Raw genomic sequence first — 21,526 nt, 5'->3', positions numbered from 1 at the left:
TTCCTAAATAAAAAACAAAAAAGTTAAAAATGTAGAATAAAAAGGAAAAGAATAAAATAAAAAATTATAGTTAAATACCATTTTAGGCTGTGTCATGCTAGAAGAACCAGCATCAAGCTTTTTAACACGAATATTTCCAAACCTCCCTTTAAAGATTTCCAATTTCTCACGTGTTGACAACATAGCTGTTGTCCACCCTTTCAAGATTGGAATTTCACGTGCAGCTCAAACTTCCTCAAGTACAAATTGATCAACATACAATAACTACAAACAAGAAGAAAAAAAATTAGTAAATTAAAAATCAACAAATAAGTAAGAAATACTACATTAAAAATAAACAAAAATTATATTAATACCATAAGAAACAATAAAGACCCAGGAAAAGAACGAGTTGAACGTTCTTCCCAGAAAAGCTTGTCCTTCACAAGACAATCAAGGATATACTTTGACCAATTCATGTCCTTGATTTTATCAACATCAGAAAGAAATGTAAGAATATCAGAATTAATATTCATGTTTTGTTTCCCTGACAAAAAATGAGCAAAACAAAAGAAAAATGAGCAAACAGAAATTCAATTGAGCAAAATAAAATAGAAATGAGCAAATTGAAAGTAAAATGAGCAAAATAAAAATAAGAATTTACCATCCATCAGTGTAGACACACAAAGAACTACAAAGTTCAGTTTGAACATAGCACCAGCTGACTTATGCCCCCTCAAAAACTCTTTCAGCTCCCCTATTTTGATAGAGAGTGAGTTGCTTTGAAATTGCTTTTTCCATTGCTTAATGACATTACTATTTCTGGAAAAATTACTTTTATCAATCTCTATGCCCCCTATTGGCAACCCAAGAACTTGATGCACATGGTCTTCAATAATACGGAAAGGATCAGAGTTAGGAATATTTAATGAGCATGTGTTAGCATCAAAGTGTTGCACCAACCATAAACCTAACTGCAAAGGCAGTTGGGTCACCTTCAAAAGCTCCATCGACCCAAATCCTATATCCCTAACTGCTTTCAACTGATTTACTGAAACTGATTCCATAACTTGAACAATGGATGAGGGTGACATCCGACTATGCAATGTCCCATGAACATGAGACTTCAAACCTTTCACTTCATTGCCTGACTTCAAACCTTGTGATTTGTTGTTGGATTTCATCTCTTCTAGCTTAATCATCTGGTTTTTTTTTCAATCCCTTTTTAACCTTTTTTCCTTAACCCTTAGTAGCAGCTAATTTGATTCTCTTCTGCTTCTTTTCAGTGAGCTTCTCTTCTGCCACTAATGCCTCTGATGAACCAACATTAGCAGCAGCCCCTGTTGAACCAACATTAGCAGCAGCCCTTGTTGAACCAACATCGGTAGCAGCACCTGATGAACCGACATCGGCAGCAGCACCTGATGGACCAACATCGGCAGGAGCCTCCTTTTCAATAGACTTCCTGCTCATACAAAATCATAAATAAAAAAAAAAAATCACATAGATTTTTTTTAGAAGTGTAGTGAAATGGATACTTTAGGGTAGGATTTAGAGTATGTTATAATAAAGAAGCATAGGCCGATAATTATCTAATGAACAATTGTCAAATGAGCAATCAATATTTTGTTCATTTAGCAAATGAGCAAATATTAAGTTACTCATTTGTCAAATGAGCAAATACTTAGTTCCTTATTTTACACAAATGAGCAAATACTTAGTTCCTTATTTTACACAAATGAGCAAAAACATAGATGCTCATTTGTCAAATGAGCAATCAATTTATGCTCATTTACCAAATAAGCAAATAGTTAATTGCTCATTTGTCAAATGAGAAAACATTTCTTTAATAATTCATTAAATCAACAAGCATTTAATAATAAAACATAAAATGAGAAATAAGAAAACACGTACATTATCCTTTCCAAATGTACATCCGTATAATCTTTAGCATTGTTAGGATCAGTAGCAAAGAAAAATCAAATTAAGAAGCAAATTTGTAAGAGAAATAAAGAGGGGAAAAGGGGGGTTCACCACATTTCTAGATACTAAATGTGAGAAAATAGTATTAAAAAATCACAAGATTATAGGACATGATAGCAGTCCCTGTTTTCTCAAACCAACAGAAGGTACAATCTGTATAAAAACCAACACAAGGTACAATCTATATTTGGTCTGCATGCAAGCAAAAGAAATGCCAAGTATAACATTAACTTAATCTACAATGTTGAATCAGGTAACATGTCCATCAGCATAATCTTATCAAGCCACCTACGCATTATGGAAACACAGAAACACCTACATGTAGTCTCCTTGTGCTTGTTTTGTTCCTTATTCTTATCCCCATTCTGAGATACTTTGTGTTTGACAATGAAAATGCCCTTATCCTTCACAACCACTGTATCTACCCCCACATTCCTCCAAATTCTTCTTAAGAAACCATCCATTACAGCTAATGGTGGTCTTACAATTTGCCACACAATTAAAGCATACAACTAAAGAATTCCATAAATCAATTTCATCTTGTATGTCATCTATATCAATTTTCACACAATCATCTTAAACAGAATCAGGCTTGTTAACATTCAACTCAGTATAATTCTTAACTTCAGCATCAAAATTTTGTTGCAAATTTTTCGAATCAGAATTCACAAGTAAAACAGGGGTTTAAGTGTTTGGATTACCTTGAATGTTCGAAGGAAGCTATATACTGGCTTTAACAGTACTGACAACCAAACCAAAACCGCAACATAATCGCAACAAAATCGAGAAACATCGCAACAAAACCACAACATAATTTCGCAAATACACAACCAAAACAAGAATACATGTTAAAACCTAAATTCAGGAAAAATAAAACTAAAATCAACTTGATAATTACTCAAAAATACGAAAATAAAACTAAAATCAACAAAAAAACAAACTAAAACATAATCGCACAAAGTAACCTAAAATTAGTGAGATGAAATCAGCACAAATAAAACGATAATCAAAACGAAGATAAACAATGAATGTAACCTAAAATTAATTGAAAAACAGCAAAAAAAATAAACAATAAACTTACATTGACGAACAATTGATGAAGATTGAAGAAGTTGTGATGAAAATTCAGAGAGAAAGAGAGTAGAAAACCAGATGAAATTGAATGAGGAGAGAGAAATTGCGCGTGAAAGAGAAAGGAGAGAGAAAAAACGCAAAATTTGTTTTGAAATTAAATGGTTTTGTTTAAACCGGGATTGTATTGTGACCATTGGATGTAATTGATCCAATGGTTATAATGAGCCCTCACATATAATAGTGTTCTCGCATAAGGAGTGTGGTCTCATATGATCCTATTTCTATATATATATATATATATTTGGAAACATTTCTTCAAAAAAAATAGTATTAATTTGGACACTTTACTTTATTTTATATAAAACGTACTGTCAAATTGTTGAGAGTAAGGGGGAATGTAAGAGAATCCCCCATTTCGAAACACAAGTGTATGGTGAGACTCGAATCGTTAACCTCAATCAAAATTACAAGGTAAAGTCCCCACTATTTCCACCAAACTTGCTTGGCTTATGTATTTACAATAATTTAGGTGTCTAATTAGTAATTAATGTATTTGTGCACCATAGAAAAAACATATTACGGGGACCAAATTATGTTAACAGCAGCAAACTTACAGGAAATTATACATTTATACATACAGTGGTCATCAAATGGGAAGTCTGAATGGCGAGGTAGGGAAATGCAAACGACCAGCTGAACTTCTTGACGAACAAGAGCTAAGAAAGCACCATCATTAGTTCCCACAACTTAATCCTCAAAACTCATGCACATGATCTAGAAGGTAGTTAGCTGTGAGCTCCTCATTTTTGTTGCAAGCAAAATACGCCTCTAATACAGTTGATCGATCAAAACCCATAGCTTCAAGCTGCACACAGTAGGGAATGAAAACAGAACTCAAAATTGTTATTTGTTAGCTAAAACCTCCCAGAATGGTCTTCTCCCACTACCACGCAACTGGAGTAAGCAATGTAGCGCAATATGATGTAGATTCTTCTCTTCACCTTGTTACTAGTTTCGGGTGAGTTTGTAAGTTTTGAAAAAGATCAGAAAATTCACATACAAGTCTATTTCAACTGAAAAGAGCAGGCTTGTCCTGAACCATGTCTGCTGAGCAATTAACATATTAAACCACACTTTCCCAACCACAAATTAAAAATAAGCAAGAAAAATGAAAACCCTTCAATGGAGTAGAAAGACATTTAATTTTATTAATCCATATTACCTGAATCTATACATACGACTGGGGTTTTATTGGTACAGTGAGTATAATCAGAAATGGCAGATGATAAGATTTTTAAACAATAGTTTCAAACAGTGGAACCTGGATTACTGGATAAATGCATTGGTGCAAATCCTGCTGGTTTAAGCAAATTCATAACCACCCAAATATATGGATTTACCATTTGATCCAACATCCTTACACAACAAAGATTGCATGACATAATGAGCAAGCGGATAGTATATCATTCTGTCCTTCAGAATAATCTAAACTCTGGAGGAAAAACAGAAGGCCATTGAGGACTTATCCGCTCTATGGCTGCATGCTCCCCAGCAGTAACTTGCACAGCCTGAGGCATTGCAGGGGCAAATTGCTCAAGTATATTCCTAAACGGGGATAATTAATTGGTCAGGGAGGGAGGTGGATAGCTATCGCATGATGGCTAAAAACATATGTATGCTGACTGGTCAAATACTCAGATAACTAATGACAGACTCAAAACCTTTACCCTTTTTCGCCTTCAATAGGCTCATTTAACAATCGGTGGAATTCAGTCTGATGTTCTTGAATAAGTCTCATCACGTTTGGATTATGTTTTCCAAACTCTTGAAGCATCGGCTGTCATGAAGAAAGAAAATAAGAGCAAAAGAGATCGATGAATAACACATGACAGATAAACAAGATCTTAACAGCCTCAAATCATGGGGAACAAAGTACTTGCAAAATCTGCGGATTAGCTTGCACCATGGCTCGCAATGCTTGAAACTGCAGAGAAAATTTTCAAATAGAGTAAGCTGTCCAACACTCCAACTCTCCCTTTCTCAAAGCCCCATTCTACTCAACTAGTGTAAAGGTGATTGATAATAAAGATGACTTAATAAAACAAGCACATGTACAACAAAAGTTATATCAAATTTGGACAAGCAGACAACATACCTGTTCACTGTTACGCAGAAAATCCAGGGCACCAGAGGGAACAGCATTGGAACCCACACTAGGAAGGCCCTGCTTCCAAAAACAAATTTAGACCAAGATAATTCTCCGAAGTACTGCAGAAACAGTCATCACCCATTGCATACCTGAGGAAAGGTATTTAGAGGACCTGCACTAGGTCCACTAGATAGCACTGATGCTGGTCATCTGGGTTGCTGAGAATCAGAAGAAGTATTTGTATGCTGCCGAACCCCAATCGTCTGAGCAAGAAACGGCACTTCAGATTTCTCAGGAATACCCTATAGCATTAAGTATATCAGCATTTCATAAAAAATGATAGCTGACAAATCTACTCCAACAAGCGAATAATTCATTGTGTATGACTTAAAAATTGTTAGCTACAAAACTGAGTGAAAGAAGTGTGGATCTTAACTCACAGAATAAAGATATTCAACAGCTATCTCAGGGTTATTGGATGCAGCACGAAGGGCATGTACAACAGTGTCTCTGTCCCAAATTCCTCCGCCCATATCAAGTATGAGCTGGATTGTAATGAGTTCATTTCTAACAACAAGATTTGAAGCTGCCTGACCACCAACATCAGATTCGGGCCTGCTTTATAATTACATTTCAGAAAGAATCCAAGCCTAAAAATAGTTTGAATTTAACCTGATAGGAGTCAACATATATAATGTATTGAGTTTGGAAATTAAAAACAGAGTACACACTCACACAGAAGATTTAATAGGAGCTGGCACTGAAGTAGGCATAGGTGCAGGGCTGCCAATACATATATCACACCATAAGAACACAAACTTCCAGCCAGAATTGCTTGAAAACGAAACAGCATAGTATATCAGAACTCACAGAGATGCATCAGTCACAGTGATTGGAGGTTTAGTAAATGCCTCAACAGGAGGAGACTCAGGACTTGCAGGAGCCTTAAAGGTGAACAAATATCAGTTGTAATCGGACTATTGCTTTCAAAATATTAGCTAGCAATTAATTACAATTTCACAATTAATGCAGTAACTTCTACAATTGATAACATACGAAATGACAAGTTCAAGGAAATATAGACTAGGCTGGAAACTATGATAAAAAGCATCAAGTATTTAACATGTAGCATAAAGATAGATCATTGATTTGCATATAAATTGGTAGAAATGTATGGCACCTTGGACTCTTGGAGACAACGACAGCTTATACAACCAAAATAAGGGTAAGAGCGGAACCAAAACGGAGTACGTGTATGCATTTATGAATTCCCAATCTCTTTACAGAATGAGAAGGGTTTTTTTTTTTTTTTAATTTATTTATTTTATCTCTCCTATTATTGTGCATCTTTAGAAGATTGCCAGGAAAATAAATAAAAAAAAAAAGAAATTTGAGTAGTCCTTCAAAAACAGACTTTCTAAATTCCAACAGCTTTTAACCACTTCATATATTTTTTGGCAAATAAAGAGCTAATATTAACAGTTTTTAACAATAAAAGGTTATGATATTATATTTTTAAACCTCTCCAATCCCCTTCTCACAAAATGGGTTTTACTTGTTGCTGCAATTGAACTGTACATAAAACCAGTGCCCGCTGCTGGTGAGTCAACCCCCTTCCACCATCAATTGTAACACATTACAAAAATTTGAAACATATGTCATGCACATTGTAAAGCGGTTCTTACCTCTGCTGTCATAGCTGCTGCTGCCACTGAACTATCCCCAGCCAAACTCTTACTCTGAAAATACTCATTTGTTCAGTATCAATGAAAAACGCATATAAAATACAGACTATGAAAATGCAAACTTAACATGCACATATCACTAATCAATGAAAATCCCCTTTTATATAGCTATAATTTGTCAAAAATTCTTTAACTCCACAAACCCTAAAATATGAATAAAACAAGTTGAAAGATACAGAGTTTTCAAAGGTCTGCCCTTTTCATTCATTTTAAATTACTTGTATATAAGTGGAGTCGATTACATGAACCATTATTATTGTGTGAAGCGCTAATTTAAGCTGTTAGTGAGTGAGTGTGTTTGTATGTAGGAGTGAGAGAGAGTGTGAGTCAATGAGTTAAGATGCTGCCACCTGTCATGTGGAGAGTGGATATCAAACCAACGTTCCTATAATCTTCCTGAGTCCCTTGGAAGTTTGGAGTACTCATTTTGGCATAAACATTAAATTTTAAATTTTGGGACTTCCCTTTCAGGGGCGAAGCCAGAAGGGGATATGTGGAGACACTTGTCACCCCATTTTCAAAAAAAAAAAAAGAAAAAATTTAAAAAAAAAAAAACGGAAACAAACACGCTGCTGAGACAGAAAAAAGAAGAAAAGAAATTGCAAAACTAAACACTTGTCTCCATTACTTGTCTGCTCTCTGATCTGATATTATCTCCCTGCCAGTTTCTTTCTCTCATTTCAATGGCTGCTTGGCTATCTGAATTTTATAATGAATCTTTCATTCTCCCTTTCAATATAAGAAATAAAAGTCTGACTTTGCATGGATATGTCAGTTACGGAGTATTTGCTACTTGCATTTTATTTTATTGTTGTTTAATTTAATTTAATGTATAAATACTTGATACGATGATGATAAAAAATTTAAAAAAAAATAATAAAAAAAAGAGATCAACTGAGTTGTACGTCAATTCAACATTAGCCAATGCTCTACACAACCTACAAAGTAACAAATTACTTCGTATAAGGTTGGCTTTATACACATTGTTTCATAATTTACTTTGTTTGAAACTAATAGTCACTCTGTTTTATATTGTTCTTTTTACTTTGACCAATTTTATCTCACAAACAAATTTCAGGTAGAAAGAACAATATGATACAACATCCTTAAGGTTATAATTTAAATAGCTAAAAATGATTATCTTAAGCCTAATCAAATGTTAATAGTAACAAATGACATGTAATTTTGTCATAAATTTTTATATGAATTCCATATTAGGAAATATAATGAATGCTTTTCTATAATCCCAAGGGTTGTGTATATATTATCCAATGAAAGATTTGTTCAATTGAACCCCATCAGATTTACAACACTTGTTTTGTTGTGTAAATATGTACAAGATTAAATTCATGATTAGAGAAAATATAAAGTCAATTGAATGCAAAACAAAATGAAAAATAAAAGGCTTATTCGATACACCTGCTCCTTATTTCCTCAGCAGCAGTTATGTCAATATTACACCGTTTCAGACGTGATCTTTTTGTCTCCCTCCCTTTCTGTTTTTGGACCTTCATCATTTACTTTAGCCTTAATTCATTGTTACTGCCAAAATCTGGTATATTTGTAGATTTTGCTCTTTAATAAATCTCATCATTTTCATTTCTCATTTAAAAATCATAATATCTTAATTTAGAAAATATCATGCAATTTTTTTATAGGTTACTCTGTTATACGAGTACATATATACATAATATACAAATTTGCAGATGATTTAGATCGATGTTGTGATCATATGGAGTTCTACGAGTTCGACGAGGGCCTTAAGTTTTCAGGTTTGCCTCTTATTTTATTGTATTTTATCTTCTTTTCTTTTTGCAGTCAAAATTGATCAAAGCAAGTCTTCCATATACGAGACCATCTCATGTGAACTTAACAAGCTCAGAGACACACGTGATGTGTGCGTGTGTAATATAAAAAATCTATCAAGCTCGATTTATTTATTTCTTTTCGGATATGATTTATCTGGAAAAAAAAAATGAAAATTAAACGAATGTTAACTTTTTTAAAAAAAAATAAGGATAGTAGTTTTTTTTAAAATAAAAAAAAAATGAGAGATATTTTGAAAAAGTGAAATTTATATCCAAAACCTTTTATATTACACTATAGATTTAGCAAATTATAAAGTTTTAATCCTACAATATATGCAAATATATATCTAAAAGAGCTTTGGCGTTATTAAATTTGTCAAATGATGCAACCACCTTAAAAGTTGTAATACATTAGTGGGGACAAAACTTACCATAAAGAAAAAAACAAAGCGAAGAGTCCAAAAGTAATGTACTTGGGCGCCAAGCAGTACTTTAATAAAGTTTCACATTCCATCACATAACTGTTATTGTTATTATACACTACTCGTATAATATTTGTACAAGTATAAGGTTCGCTGCCTTGCCGATTCACCGGTGGTCACCTATCTACTCTCCTCCAAGGAATCGTGGGTTTTCACTTCTCAATTTTAGTTTCATTTTTTCGGATAAGTAAATGAGGATTTTTTTTTTTTTAATGTCTTCTTTGCGTTTTAGGATTTAGAGTTCTCCATCTCCAAATCGCAAAGGTAAGTTTGGTTTTTTTTTTTTTTTTTTTTTTTTTTGAGGGGGTGGGCTTCAATTTGTTACGGGGGACGTCGAAAAACTAATAAGTATAGTGGTAGTAGTTTCCATAAAATAAATCATGCAAATATAGTATTTCATGCACACACATTTAAATATGTGATTTTTACATTACCTACGATGTTGTATAGAACAGACTATTCTTATTGATTTTATGCCAATGCAGGTTCTATAGGTAATATCGAAGATGGCAAATCATAACATTGTTCTGTTTCTGCTGATTTTTCTTTTATTTTCTCCAACAAGTCAGTCATGGGGTTGGTTCTCATCTTCTGAAAACCAATCAGGAAATAAGGATATTATGTCCAAAGGTTTGGTTGCTGAGTTTTCTGTTGATGCCCTTGATAATCCAAAAGCTGCTGAATTGCTTGAAAATGCCAAGAGAAAGTTGGGAGGGACAAATCCTTGTTGGTTCAGAGCATACCAAGATTTATTTTCGACTTGTTCTGAAATATTTGCTGCAGAAGAAAAGAGAAAAAGGTTTGCTTGGCATCTGAGTGATTGTTTTCAGAAGGATACAGGGAGGACTCCCTTCCCATCTTGTGCCAGAAAATCTGCCATGGTCGATTGTTTAAGGAAGTTGAATAATGATGATCATAAGACTTACCTTGAATTTTACCTTCAGACAAATTCCATTTGCCATCAGTTACAGTAAGTAGTATGATTTATAAATTTAAACAATTTTTATTACCCCTTTTCTCTTTAAAAATTTTGACACATTAGTGCTACAGGTCGAAGGCTTTCAAGTCTCAGCTAGAAGGTTTAGTGAATGACCTGAAAGATTCAGCACTGGTTGCAGAAGACAAATTGAAGATCATTGAAGAAAAATCGGATAATCTTCTGCATAGTTCGAATGGAATACATGAATCTATAACATCGATTGATGCACAAACTCAAGTTGTTGGGGAGACTTTGAAGAAGATGTTTGGATACTTGGGTGCTGTTTTGAATCACTCGAAAGAGCTCAACGAGACAGCTAAGGGAATTGCAATGTCTCAGGTAGAGTTGCTAGAGGGACAGGGACGAATGAAAGACAAATTGGAGGAAGATATGTTGAAAATTCAAGAATCTTATCAGAATTTAGGTGAAGAAATACGTGGTTTACAGAAGAAGACTGTTGATGTCAAGCAGGAGGTGAACAAAGTTGGAGAAGCAATGTCATCAAAGATGCAGAATCTCCAAGGAAAAACTGATGATATTACTAAAATGGCCAAAATTTCTGTAGACAAACAACAAGAGCTTCTTCAAGGTCAATCGATTGCTCTCGAGGGTCTTAAGTCTCTCACTACTTTTTTGTCTCAAGCACTTCAAGAGAGCAGGTAATTAATTTCTGTGCAGTCCAAGGAGGGATAACAAATGTGATCTTTGTTTAATTTCTTAATGCTATCTTTCTTCTTTTCAGGGTTTCTTTGGAACAACTAGTGGACTTCGCAAATGGGCAACACCAAGAACTATTGAAGCAACAGCAACAACTTCTGCTAGCTAATGACCACTTGGCTAACAACTCAAAATCCATATTAGCAGCTCAGGTGATTGACTTATAGATACAAGTAATACAAAGCTATAAAAAAGTTAGCTGAAGTTAGCATTTGTGCAATTATTGCCCTGTTTATTAACTAATTGCTGAGTCTTATATGTTTTTTAGGAAGCATTTGAGTCGAAACAAGCAAGCATGTTTGCTGCCATTGATAAACTCTTTGCCTTGCACAATGCCATGTTGCTCGAGTCAAGGGTTATCAAAGCTTTTTTTGTGTACTCCATCTTAGTCCTTGTTCTCTACATGCTGACAAGCACAAAGCAAACTTATGGTGTGAGATGTAGACTTTATATAGGTATGTGTCCAATTATTACTTGTACTGAATCGAATTAATTTCTACTGATCTTAACTGTCACTTACGATTCTTGCTCATGACAGGATTGTGCATTGCATTCGCAATAGAATGTGTAATACTGCGTTTTACATCCAACGAGATTGAACAACACATATACCTAAGGACTGCTGTGAAGCCACTTTTTGGAATCTATGCTGTCATTCAACTTCTGTACACCATCTTTACATTTAGGTATATATTCCTAACTTGGATATTTTTTAAATAGAGGAGAAGATTATTATTTTTGGTTATGCAAATTGATATTTGTTTCAATTTTTGTAGGGATTATGAAACGTTGAACTATAATATGTTGGTCTCCCTCCTGGACAAGGTAAACGGGATGAAGAAAGGAGATGATTTATCATGGGATGACAATAATGACGATGTGGATAGTGAAGTTGACTGGATATTTTGGGTAGAGGCTGAGTTGCCTGAAGACATAAGTGTTATGGAAGACCCAGATTATATGCTACCAATTGCAGGTGAAGAAATGGGAGAGAACTCTGTTGCTATAAGCACAGAAAGAAGATATAATCTTCGTTATCGACGATAAGCATTTTTGACTAAGATATGGTTATGGACACATAACCTCAGCATATACATAGAAAATTTTGTTTTCATAATGTCATTATATAGGTAGATGATGAATACATACATAGTTTTATTGGTAAAATTTTACTTTATGATCTGTAGTAATAATGTGGTGTGAGGGACAGAGGTAGCCCAACTATGGTTTTCTACACGTATTGTAAAACTATGACTTATCCTAAATCTTGAGGGATACAACAATATGACAACTATTTTCGTAACGAAAATTAATTATTTATGTAAACAGGTTAAGCTATGTTGAAAATTATACAGTATAATATGTACTCATTTCCAAATTTTTAGAAATTTTTATTACATTTTAACGTATGTTACAAATTCCGGTAAATAACATTCCACTTATCAATTCAAATTTCCTTAGAGCTCGATCTATTCTCAACTATTCCCCATTCCTCATACAACTTTTATTACCAGGAAAGCAGAGAAACGATCAAACGAATTGAATGAAAAAATGCATGTATTATTTACAAATTACAACCATAAGCCATTTTACAAAGTTGATAACTTAGCAATGTGGAAGATTTTTAGGTGGAGGCAATACAGAGTACTCTGGCCCTGGTCCGTCTTCAACCATAAACGCAATTTTTAGTCCCCAACCCGTATGAAGCTCCAAATGACAATGCATGAACCATACTCCTGCAACCAAAGTCAATTATTAGTAAACATAGTAAACCAATTCAAAATATATAGGAAGCACAAGTATGTAGCTGCAATGTTGATATTGTACTAACACACCCAAGCTAGCCTATGTTATATATGTATGTAACAAGTGGTGCAGATGTCAACCGATCATAAGCGTTTAACACTGTCATTACCTGGGTTATCGGCTCTGAATCTGATAGCTGTCCAACCTCCGGGAGGAACTCCTACGGTATTCCTCTCAGGGGGATCAACCAAATTAAGTTTAGCCGCGTCCTTAATGGGATCAAAGTTACCAACCCCGGTACCAACCACAAAGAAGTTGTATCCATGAAGATGGAAAGGATGAGACTCTACGGAAAGCAAATTGGAGTCCTGCAAAACCAGCTCAACTGTGGAGTTGAAAGCAATCTTGCTAATTCTTGGCATTGCTGATTGGACCGTCCTAAGGTTAGCAGTCAATGGAGCTCCAGTGTAGTTAAATGAGGTAGGAGGCTTGTCCCAGAAGTCAGTCCTGAACACTCCGGACATGTTGAAGTAGTGTGCTTGTAAAAGCGCGGTCTTTGGCATAACAAAGGTAATGTTGTTCAATGAGGCCGTAAAACGAGTCCCATTGACACATTAGGGCATGGGTTCACCCCTAATCCGATTGTAAAGAACAGCTTTCGGTCAACTTTCAAAGGTACCTTGGCAGGAAACTGAGGAGTGTTTAAGCTTCTAAGCTTCCTGTTGTAGGATAATGCAAACGAGGTGTCGTTCGGTGAGGGAAGTTGTGGTAAGGAAGGGATGATGGTGTTTGGGACGCCTTTGTATTGGAAGATTGCTGTGGCGGTCTTGTTGTCTACTGGAATGGGTACGTCCATGAAGGTTCTTGTGGCCATAAAGTAATGGCGGGGGGTTTGATTTGCTCAGACTAACACATTAGTGATTTGGCCTGGGGCAATGAGGATGGACTTAGTTGTGAATGGTTTGACATAGACAGCATCTATTTCCACCAGAGTCATGGAGTGGCCTGCAATTCCAAAGAATAGCTCGTCGTTGAGGGCAGCATTGATGATTCGCAGGAGGTACGTCTTTCCTTGTTCAACCTCCAAGGCATAAGTGTCTACAAACAATTAAATGGAAGGGATTATAAAAAAAAAAAAAATAGGAAAAATTGCTTTAAATAATACCACCTTTCACCCGTCCGCTAATAACAAGTCGACCTTTAGATTATCTCTAAATAATACCACCTTTGGGGGGTGTCCGCTTTAAACAAGTTATTTTACCTACAACCTGAATAACCAGTTACATTTTTTATTTTTTTTTAATAAATTCATTTAACAATGTAATTAACGCTTAATAACAACTTTAATTATGATTTACTAGCAATTAAATCAAAAAAAAATATAAAAAACAATTAAAAAAAAAAGAATCAGCCCCTGCCACCCATCACCCTCCTCCCTTACCACCGCTCCCCCACCACTCCCTCACTTACCCACCTCCTTTTGCCCCCTCTCCTCATCCCCACCACCAGACCCGCCCCTCACCTTTCCGACCACCACTGTCCACCCCACCCCCATCCCTAGCCTCACCGCCCCCTCCCGAAACCCACCCTGACAGCCCCTCTTCCCAGAACCAAGCCCTGAAACTGCCTGCCGTTCGCCCTTCAAAAGCCCTTCCCCGAAACCCACCCTGAAAACCCCCCTTTCCAAAACCCCCCTTTCCAAAACCCAGCCTCGAAACCGCCCTAAAAATCCCCTTCTCGAAACCAACCCTGAAAAACCCCACCCTTCCTGAAACCGCCCAGAAACCCCTCCTTCCCGAAACCAGCCTTGAAACCTAACCTGAAACCCCCCCCCCCCTTTCCCGAAACCCAGCCCTGAAACCTACCCCTCCACGAGCCCAGAAACCCTACTCACCCTCCACCACTATCAAGAACCCATCAAAATAGGTCGAGATCAGGGTCGGGGATGGCAGGGTCAGTGGTCGTTGGTGAGGGATGACAAAATGGGAAAGGGGAAAGGGAACGAGAAAGGGAGGGAATTACGGGATTGGGGTTTTTTTATTAATTTCTGTAATTAAAAAAATTATATTTTCAGACCAATAAAATGATGGCACGTGTCCATATAACCTATTAATCAGGTTACCAACAAGTTACAACTTGTTTAAAGCGGACATCCCCCAAAGATGGTATTATTTAGAGATAATCAAAAGGTAGACTTGTTTTTAGCGGACGGGTGAAATGTGGTATTATTTAAAGCAATTTTTCCAAAAGAATATTAATAGTAATGGCATAAAATTAAATGTATCATGCTAGAATACAATCTTACTCTTCTCTGAGCAAGTGAATAAAGGTCCTGGCTTTCCATTGATAGTGTGAGCATCTGATATGTTTGGCGGCAAACCCTTTTGATCGCCTTTTTTGAGAAGCGTCTCAACATCAGCATTCCACCATTCCCCTGCGCAATCAGTCAACAAATTAGCAAAAGCAGGAATATCTTTGTCATAATTAAGTGCCTATGCATAGTAAATTTAAGATTAATGAAGTTGAAAGCACTTTGACAGTTTAATAATGTCCACCTAAGATCAGGTTTGCTTCCATGTGAGGTTGAGGAAATGGATATGGAGTCCCTTCTATTGGCATGATGACAATGGCACCATAAACTGTCGCCCTTAGCCATGAAATATGTGCATGCCACCATAGTGTTCCTCTTTGGCCTGTAATGTTGAAGTCGTAGGCGTAGCTATTCCCCGTTTGAATTGGACATTGAGTTATGTATGCTGGTCCGTCAGCCCAACCATTTCTATATTGTTTTAGTCCATGCCTAGAATTTTTAAACAGAAGAAAACCTCAAGCAAAAGAATAAGAAAAAGGGGCAATGCAATATTTTACTTAATACTTGGTATAAACTTACCAGTGAATAGACATTTTATATTGTGCATGGTTAGTAACCTTAACCATAACTCTATCCCCTTCTCTAGCATAAATAGTTGGTCCAGGATACATTCCATTCACGGTCACTATAGGCTTTGCATGGCCCAGCCTGCTCACATTCTTCACTTGAACCTAAAAACACAATGACAAAAGACTCAAATGTAAACAAAATTGATCTTCAAACTTAAATACATATCCTAACATTACATACATATATGCATGTATGAAGTATCTGTAGCAAGGAAGACGTAAACAAGACATTTGTATAACTCACGTCAAATTGATACTTCTTCACAGCTGCCTCTGATGGGAGGAATTGTATAGCAAGAAAGACAAAAACAAGACATTTATAAACATGGCGAGAAGTACCACTCAGGCTACACAAGCCGGCCATTTATACTGGCTCAAAACTAGCTTCAATTCTTGATCAATTGAAAGCGAGAGAACACGGTAGAGATAAAAGATCAGAGATGGATGAGTAAGGAGATAGAAGAGTGGAACAGATATATAGATATGATGAACAAATAGAGGGAGGTAGAATAAACGAATCAGTTTGTTGAAACCCATATAAAGAGTGACTTGGCATGGTGATTGACTGACTTAGAGGTTGAGAAAAGATGAAGCCTATAACAAGTTTTTACATATTCATGGCTTTAAGTTAGTACATTTGAGTAATAAAATAAACAAATAATGTTAGTAGAAATGAGAGGAACTAATTGCCAACCTAGCCTTGTGTTTTCAACTTTGCCGTTAAGGATGTCTTTTGAACAAAAAATATTTACTTATATTTTTGGTGTAAGTTTACATCCAAGTAAGCATTTTCTTTTTTCTTTGATTTTAATTGTCATTCATACGCAAATTCTATAAGTTATTAAGTATAAGTATACCTTTCACAAACTAATATGCACACTAGATGATGGAGAATTGGAGATTCGATAATGAGGGTGTTCACATGTGAGTTTTAATGTAAAAAACTATAAAACTAAGTATTGCAACTTCCTTCTTTTAAATGCCTTTTACTAACTAGGCCGTTAATGCAACATATAAAAGGTTTATCAAAGTAGAACATGCGGGGTAGCTCAAGATTAAAGAGCATATCAATGTCAAAAACAAAAAATAAAAAATAAAAAAAAAGATTAAAGAGCACATAACATTGTTACAACATATTGTTCCAGTTCGTTTGTTAATGTACGTATTTTTTTTTATTAATTTTTGTTTTTCTTTACGGACAAAAAAAGAGTTTGAAGAAATTTGGGTGAAAGGTATAAGTATACCTTTCACCAAAACTAGTATACCTTTCACAAACTAATAGAAATTTTATTTTAAAATTTGTAATTTTGGACAAAATAATAGATTAGAAGGTAGGTCACCTCCTTAGAAGCTTGATTGTGCCACTGTGTCCACTCTAGTATTCTTTATCGTTTCATCACATTTCATTTTGTCAATAAGCTCACACTAGAAAGAAAAAGTCAAAATGTTGCCATTTTATTGCTTACAAAAAAATCAACTTCTATGCTATACAATACTTCACATTAAAGTTTTAACTCTTTTATCTCACCATTTCCAGCATCAAGACTTACAGCTGCCTGTCCACCGACATCAGATTCTGACCTGCATCAACATAAGTTTCAGAAAGAACCCAAGCCTATAGAAAACTTGAATCTAAACTAATAAGAGTCAACAGAATCTCTTTTAAATATAGCAATTTAAATGAGACTAGACACTCACACAGAAGATGAAATAATTTGAGTTGGCACTGATGTAGGCATGGATGCAGGGCTATAAAATAAGCAGATGTTGTACCATTAGAAAACAGAATTCCTGCCAAAACTGCCTAAAGAACTAAACAGCATAGAAATGCAAAACTCACAGAGCTTCTTTGGGCACAGTAGTTGGAGGTGTAGTAGATGCCTCAATAGAAGGAGACTTGGGTGTTGCAGGAGCCTAAAGGTAAAGAATAAGGATTGTAAAAGAGAAAATCGCTTTCAAGTTTCACTAGAAAAAGATTATCAAATCATAAATTCAGTCAACAAATAAAACGGCATGATTAAGAAAATCAATGTACATTGAACAAGGCTGACAACCATGATACAAAGAATCAGGTATTTACTATGGAGTATATCACATACAGAGTAACAGAGGGCTTATGTAGTTCTGTATGCATTTACCACTAGTACTATTGTCGTGCAACTAAGAAACAAAAAGAGTAAAAAATTTCAACTACAAAATGTGTAAAATGTTGAGAGTTTGAGACTTCATAGCCATAAACCAAAGGTTGTGCTGAATCATGTCAATGATACATTATGCCATCAACCAATGACTATTTAAACACTAAAATTTTAGCAATAGATACAAAATGAAAGATGTTTTCAAAGTAGCTCAATCCAAATATAGATTTTACAGCTCTGTATGCAAAATAGGCCAAGTATTAAGAAATTACATTCTTGATCTTCAAAGGTGCACTTATTTAGGCCTAAACATTTTCCAGAGTACTCTAATTTTTTATTTTATTTTTTTTGAGGGATTTCAGAGTATTCCAATAGAACTACAAATCTATTTTTGATGAAGAAGACCAAATTATCCTAGATGAGATTTATGTAAACCCAACCCCGAGGGGAAATAAGAATTGAAGGAGCTATTCAAGTATTCAGTTTTTTTTACAAGGTTTCACCAAACATTTACCTTAAGTTTTGTTATGATTGGCTTAGTTAAAAAATAAAAAATAAATAAAAAAAAATGACTCGATGTCACCAACCTGAGAAGATTCATGACCAAACGAACACCAACAATAAGATTCATGGTGATATATTAGCAGTGCGGAACAAGTGTATATGTATTGATTCTTGAAGTGACAATTCTTGAAACTCATATTGATCCATATTAGAGTTACGTGTAATAGACTAACCTAAGTAGGGGCAATATGGGTAGTCTAGTATTATACTTTATTAGGTTAATACTTAATAGTCTTTAGTTTTAGTATAAATAGAGAAAGAGGAAAAGGAAACAGTAGGCAGATTTTGGAAAGATTGTTTTAGGAGATTTGTGACCTCAAATCACTATTAGGAGATTTGTGACCTCAAGTCACTATTGGAGAGTTGTAAGCTAAACCTACTATTTTGTAAGAAACCTTGTTTATTTCAATCAATCAAGACTCAACCTTTCAGCTTTATTTCCTATTTATTTTGAAATCTCTATCTTTTACAAATAGTAGAATCATCATTTTTGGTCAAGCTTCAATCTTGTCATTGATGTGTTTTTTTTCTAATTATATGTGTGTGAGTTTGGTCTACGATTTTCAGTCCATTACATTACGTCATGCCAACACAATGATAATATTTTCAGTCACCCATTATCTGCAATACCACAAGTCCACATCACAAGCAATGAAGGCATTTCAATTAGCCAATTCACTTAGAATAACCTTGTTGAGAGTGATCGGTAGGGATGGAGGGGAAAGATTTTTGTGGATGACTATACGGAATAATCACTTTTGGTTAATGTACCGACCCCCCACTTATGGGATTAAGGCTTTGATTGATTGACTTAGAGTAACCTCTACTTCATGGTTACCACATCTAAATATTATGATCACTAATTCAGAAGTTAAACAAATACCATCAACATTACCAAATTTCAAGATAAACTACAGAGGAATTCGGATGTAGATTTTGTCATGCATTGCACAATAGCACCTCCTAGAAATTCATACAAATTCTAACAAAATAAGTTCCTATAAGGATACTACATGAGTACATGATGCGATTACGATAAGAAACAGCATTGTGATAACAATGATTGTCCTTGCAAATCAACGAACATGGCTAACTTGGTATCTTTCCGTAGAGAAACACCTCGCCTCCTCATTGATTTGAAATCAAACACCTTCAATTTCCGCAATTTCACATAATTAATCAGCATGAATAGTTCATAACTAATGGGAATACAACATACTTGAATCAGGTAAGTTTTATTATTGGCTTGCAGTTACCAACATACCTGAAGACTTTATGTTATATAGCCTTCAACAAAATTCAACCATTCCAACATATTACATAAGCTCAATTCCCATTTAGCACTAAACCCCACTTCATAATTACTAGTTTAATTAACTTTGTAATACTCAATTTCTGTTAAATTTTGTGTTTGGCTGGTTCAATAATTCTGGCCAAAATGAATTGCAATTGCGAAATTTCCCACAACAGTGACAAAATACCCAGAATTTTTTAGGTACAAACAAGTCCATTAAACAATAAAATAGAGCAATGTGAACCAAAATAAGCGCAAAATTTTCTATAAAAACATTGCAGTTACAATCAATATCTCAAAAATGAACACGATTATATTATTTATGAAAACAAAAAGGCAGATTGCGTGAATAGGACAGAACTAAGAAGATGAAGTTGAAAATTTCGTAATATAAAATTGGAATGATTGAGATGGAATGACGAACCGTGTCTTGGGGTTTGACTTGAAGTTGAAAATGATTTCCTTTCAAATTCTTGACAAAAAATCTTCATTCTCAGTTTCTCACTCTCACTCCCGACTTTCCGAGTCTCTTCTTTGAAAGTACTCCGTACAATAATTTTGTGGAGGGAAATAGTCTAGTGAGTGCAATAATTTTGGTAAAGCGTGAATAATAAGGATAAATTCTCTCCACAGTGTGGTGCCTAGGGCGGTTCATCTGTCCAAGACCGGATCGAACCGGACCAATCTGGACCAGACCGTTTTGGACCGAGTTAAGAATTTTATAAAAAAAATTACCTAAATTTTAAAATATTTATCAAAAACTCGAAAAAAAATAAAGGCGAAACAATATTTTAACGTCTTTTTTTGTATGTTTAGTATAAAAAAGTTCATACGACTAAAGTTTTCCAAGCTTGTTAAGTGATTAGGGGGTTTTTATCCACCAATCACCTTCTGACAAGTGGACCAACCAGGTTCCGCCACGTGTCCTTCACGAAGGACAACAGGAGCCTGCCACGTGTCAGTCACAGATACGTCCTCTACGGACCACTATAGACACGCCACGTGTCCACCCATGCCAAATGGGAAAACCGGCCATCAAGGCCCAGTCCAGTCTAGAGGCCCGGTCAGCCCTAGGTTTACCTTAAACCTAGAGAGTTGCACGCTTCTCAAGGCTATAAATACTCGATTAATCCTCATTAATCACGGGATCGAATAATCACGAGATCAAGCAGAGAAGAACAGAGTTATTAACAACCGGCTAATCTCGCTAACGACGCAGATTACCAACACTAAGCACTCTCACCTAGAGAGATCTCATTACTATAATTTCTGTATTAATTACTCCTTAATCAGGTACTAACTTGACCGTTGGAGGCGGAGCTCTCAGGAGTCTCCGTTATTTTGCAGGTACAGGCGTCCGGTTCCAGTCTCGGAATTGTAACTCTCCCGCAGGACATCAGAAAACCCCGAAACATTTGGCGCCGTCTGTGGGGAGAGTACTTCAGAGATGGCATCCAAGTCTGTACCGACTCCAGAAGAGAGGCGTCCCCTAGACGACCCTCAAGTTCAGTCGGACCATGATACCGAAAGTGAATTTGAAGTTGAAACTCATACAGCTCCAGACGGGACCCTAAGGGCCCGACGTACCCGTCATACCGAAATGAGGGAACGGGAGTATCCTCAAACAGGAAGCGAGCCAGCAGGCGCACCGCTTGCTCGGCAACAGCCGACTGATGGGTCTGCTCCCATCACAAGGAACGAACTCATGACCTTCATGAGGGACTTCAAGGGAGAGATCCAAGAGTTGATCAACAAAAAACCGCCTGCTTCAGTCAAAGAGCAGTCGGCCAAGAAACCTTCCACTTCACTGAAGAGGAAGCCAGTTCAAGGGCGAGAGGCGACTCCCCATCCTAAATCCAAGAAGCGGGAGCCGTCTGCTCTTGATTTCACAAAACTCCGTTATCCTACGGGAAATAGGAAACCGGTTC

General features: G+C 35.8%; 1 protein-coding gene and 2 pseudogenes across 1 annotated transcript; 1 reads left to right on the top strand and 2 right to left on the bottom strand.

Annotated features, from left to right (window-relative positions):
• Positions 1–1,218: 1,218 nt before the first annotated feature.
• Positions 1,219–7,181, bottom strand: LOC110691301 (annotated as a pseudogene).
• A 1,959-nt stretch (positions 7,182–9,140) lies between these two features.
• LOC110691226 (protein GAMETE EXPRESSED 1-like) lies at positions 9,141–12,059 on the top strand. Its single transcript, XM_021868136.1, has 6 exons — positions 9,141–10,190; positions 10,271–10,858; positions 10,942–11,068; positions 11,185–11,371; positions 11,455–11,602; positions 11,693–12,059. The coding sequence occupies exons 1-6, from the start codon at positions 9,727–9,729 to the stop codon at positions 11,961–11,963; spliced, it is 1,785 nt and encodes a 594-aa protein (XP_021723828.1). The 5' UTR covers positions 9,141–9,726; the 3' UTR covers positions 11,964–12,059.
• Positions 12,060–12,312: 253 nt separating this feature from the next.
• LOC110691227 lies at positions 12,313–20,171 on the bottom strand (annotated as a pseudogene).
• Positions 20,172–21,526: the final 1,355 nt, after the last annotated feature.

The sequence above is a fragment of the Chenopodium quinoa genome, unplaced genomic scaffold (genome assembly GCF_001683475.1).
Source record: "Chenopodium quinoa cultivar QQ74 unplaced genomic scaffold, ASM168347v1, whole genome shotgun sequence".
Classification (NCBI taxonomy): Eukaryota; Viridiplantae; Streptophyta; class Magnoliopsida; order Caryophyllales; family Amaranthaceae; genus Chenopodium; species Chenopodium quinoa.
Note: the sequence above shows the minus strand (reverse complement) of the source record. Positions and strands in the feature narration are given on the sequence as shown.

Bases quoted from the DNA above. Each gene is read 5' to 3' on its own strand.
- LOC110691226 (XM_021868136.1), top strand. From the start codon at position 9,727: ATGGCAAATCATAACATTGTTCTGTTTCTGCTGATTTTTCTTTTATTT. The intron at 10,191-10,270 runs GTAAGTAGTATG...TTAGTGCTACAG, and splicing joins TCCATTTGCCATCAGTTACA to GTCGAAGGCTTTCAAGTCTC. The intron at 11,069-11,184 runs GTGATTGACTTA...TATGTTTTTTAG, and splicing joins AATCCATATTAGCAGCTCAG to GAAGCATTTGAGTCGAAACA.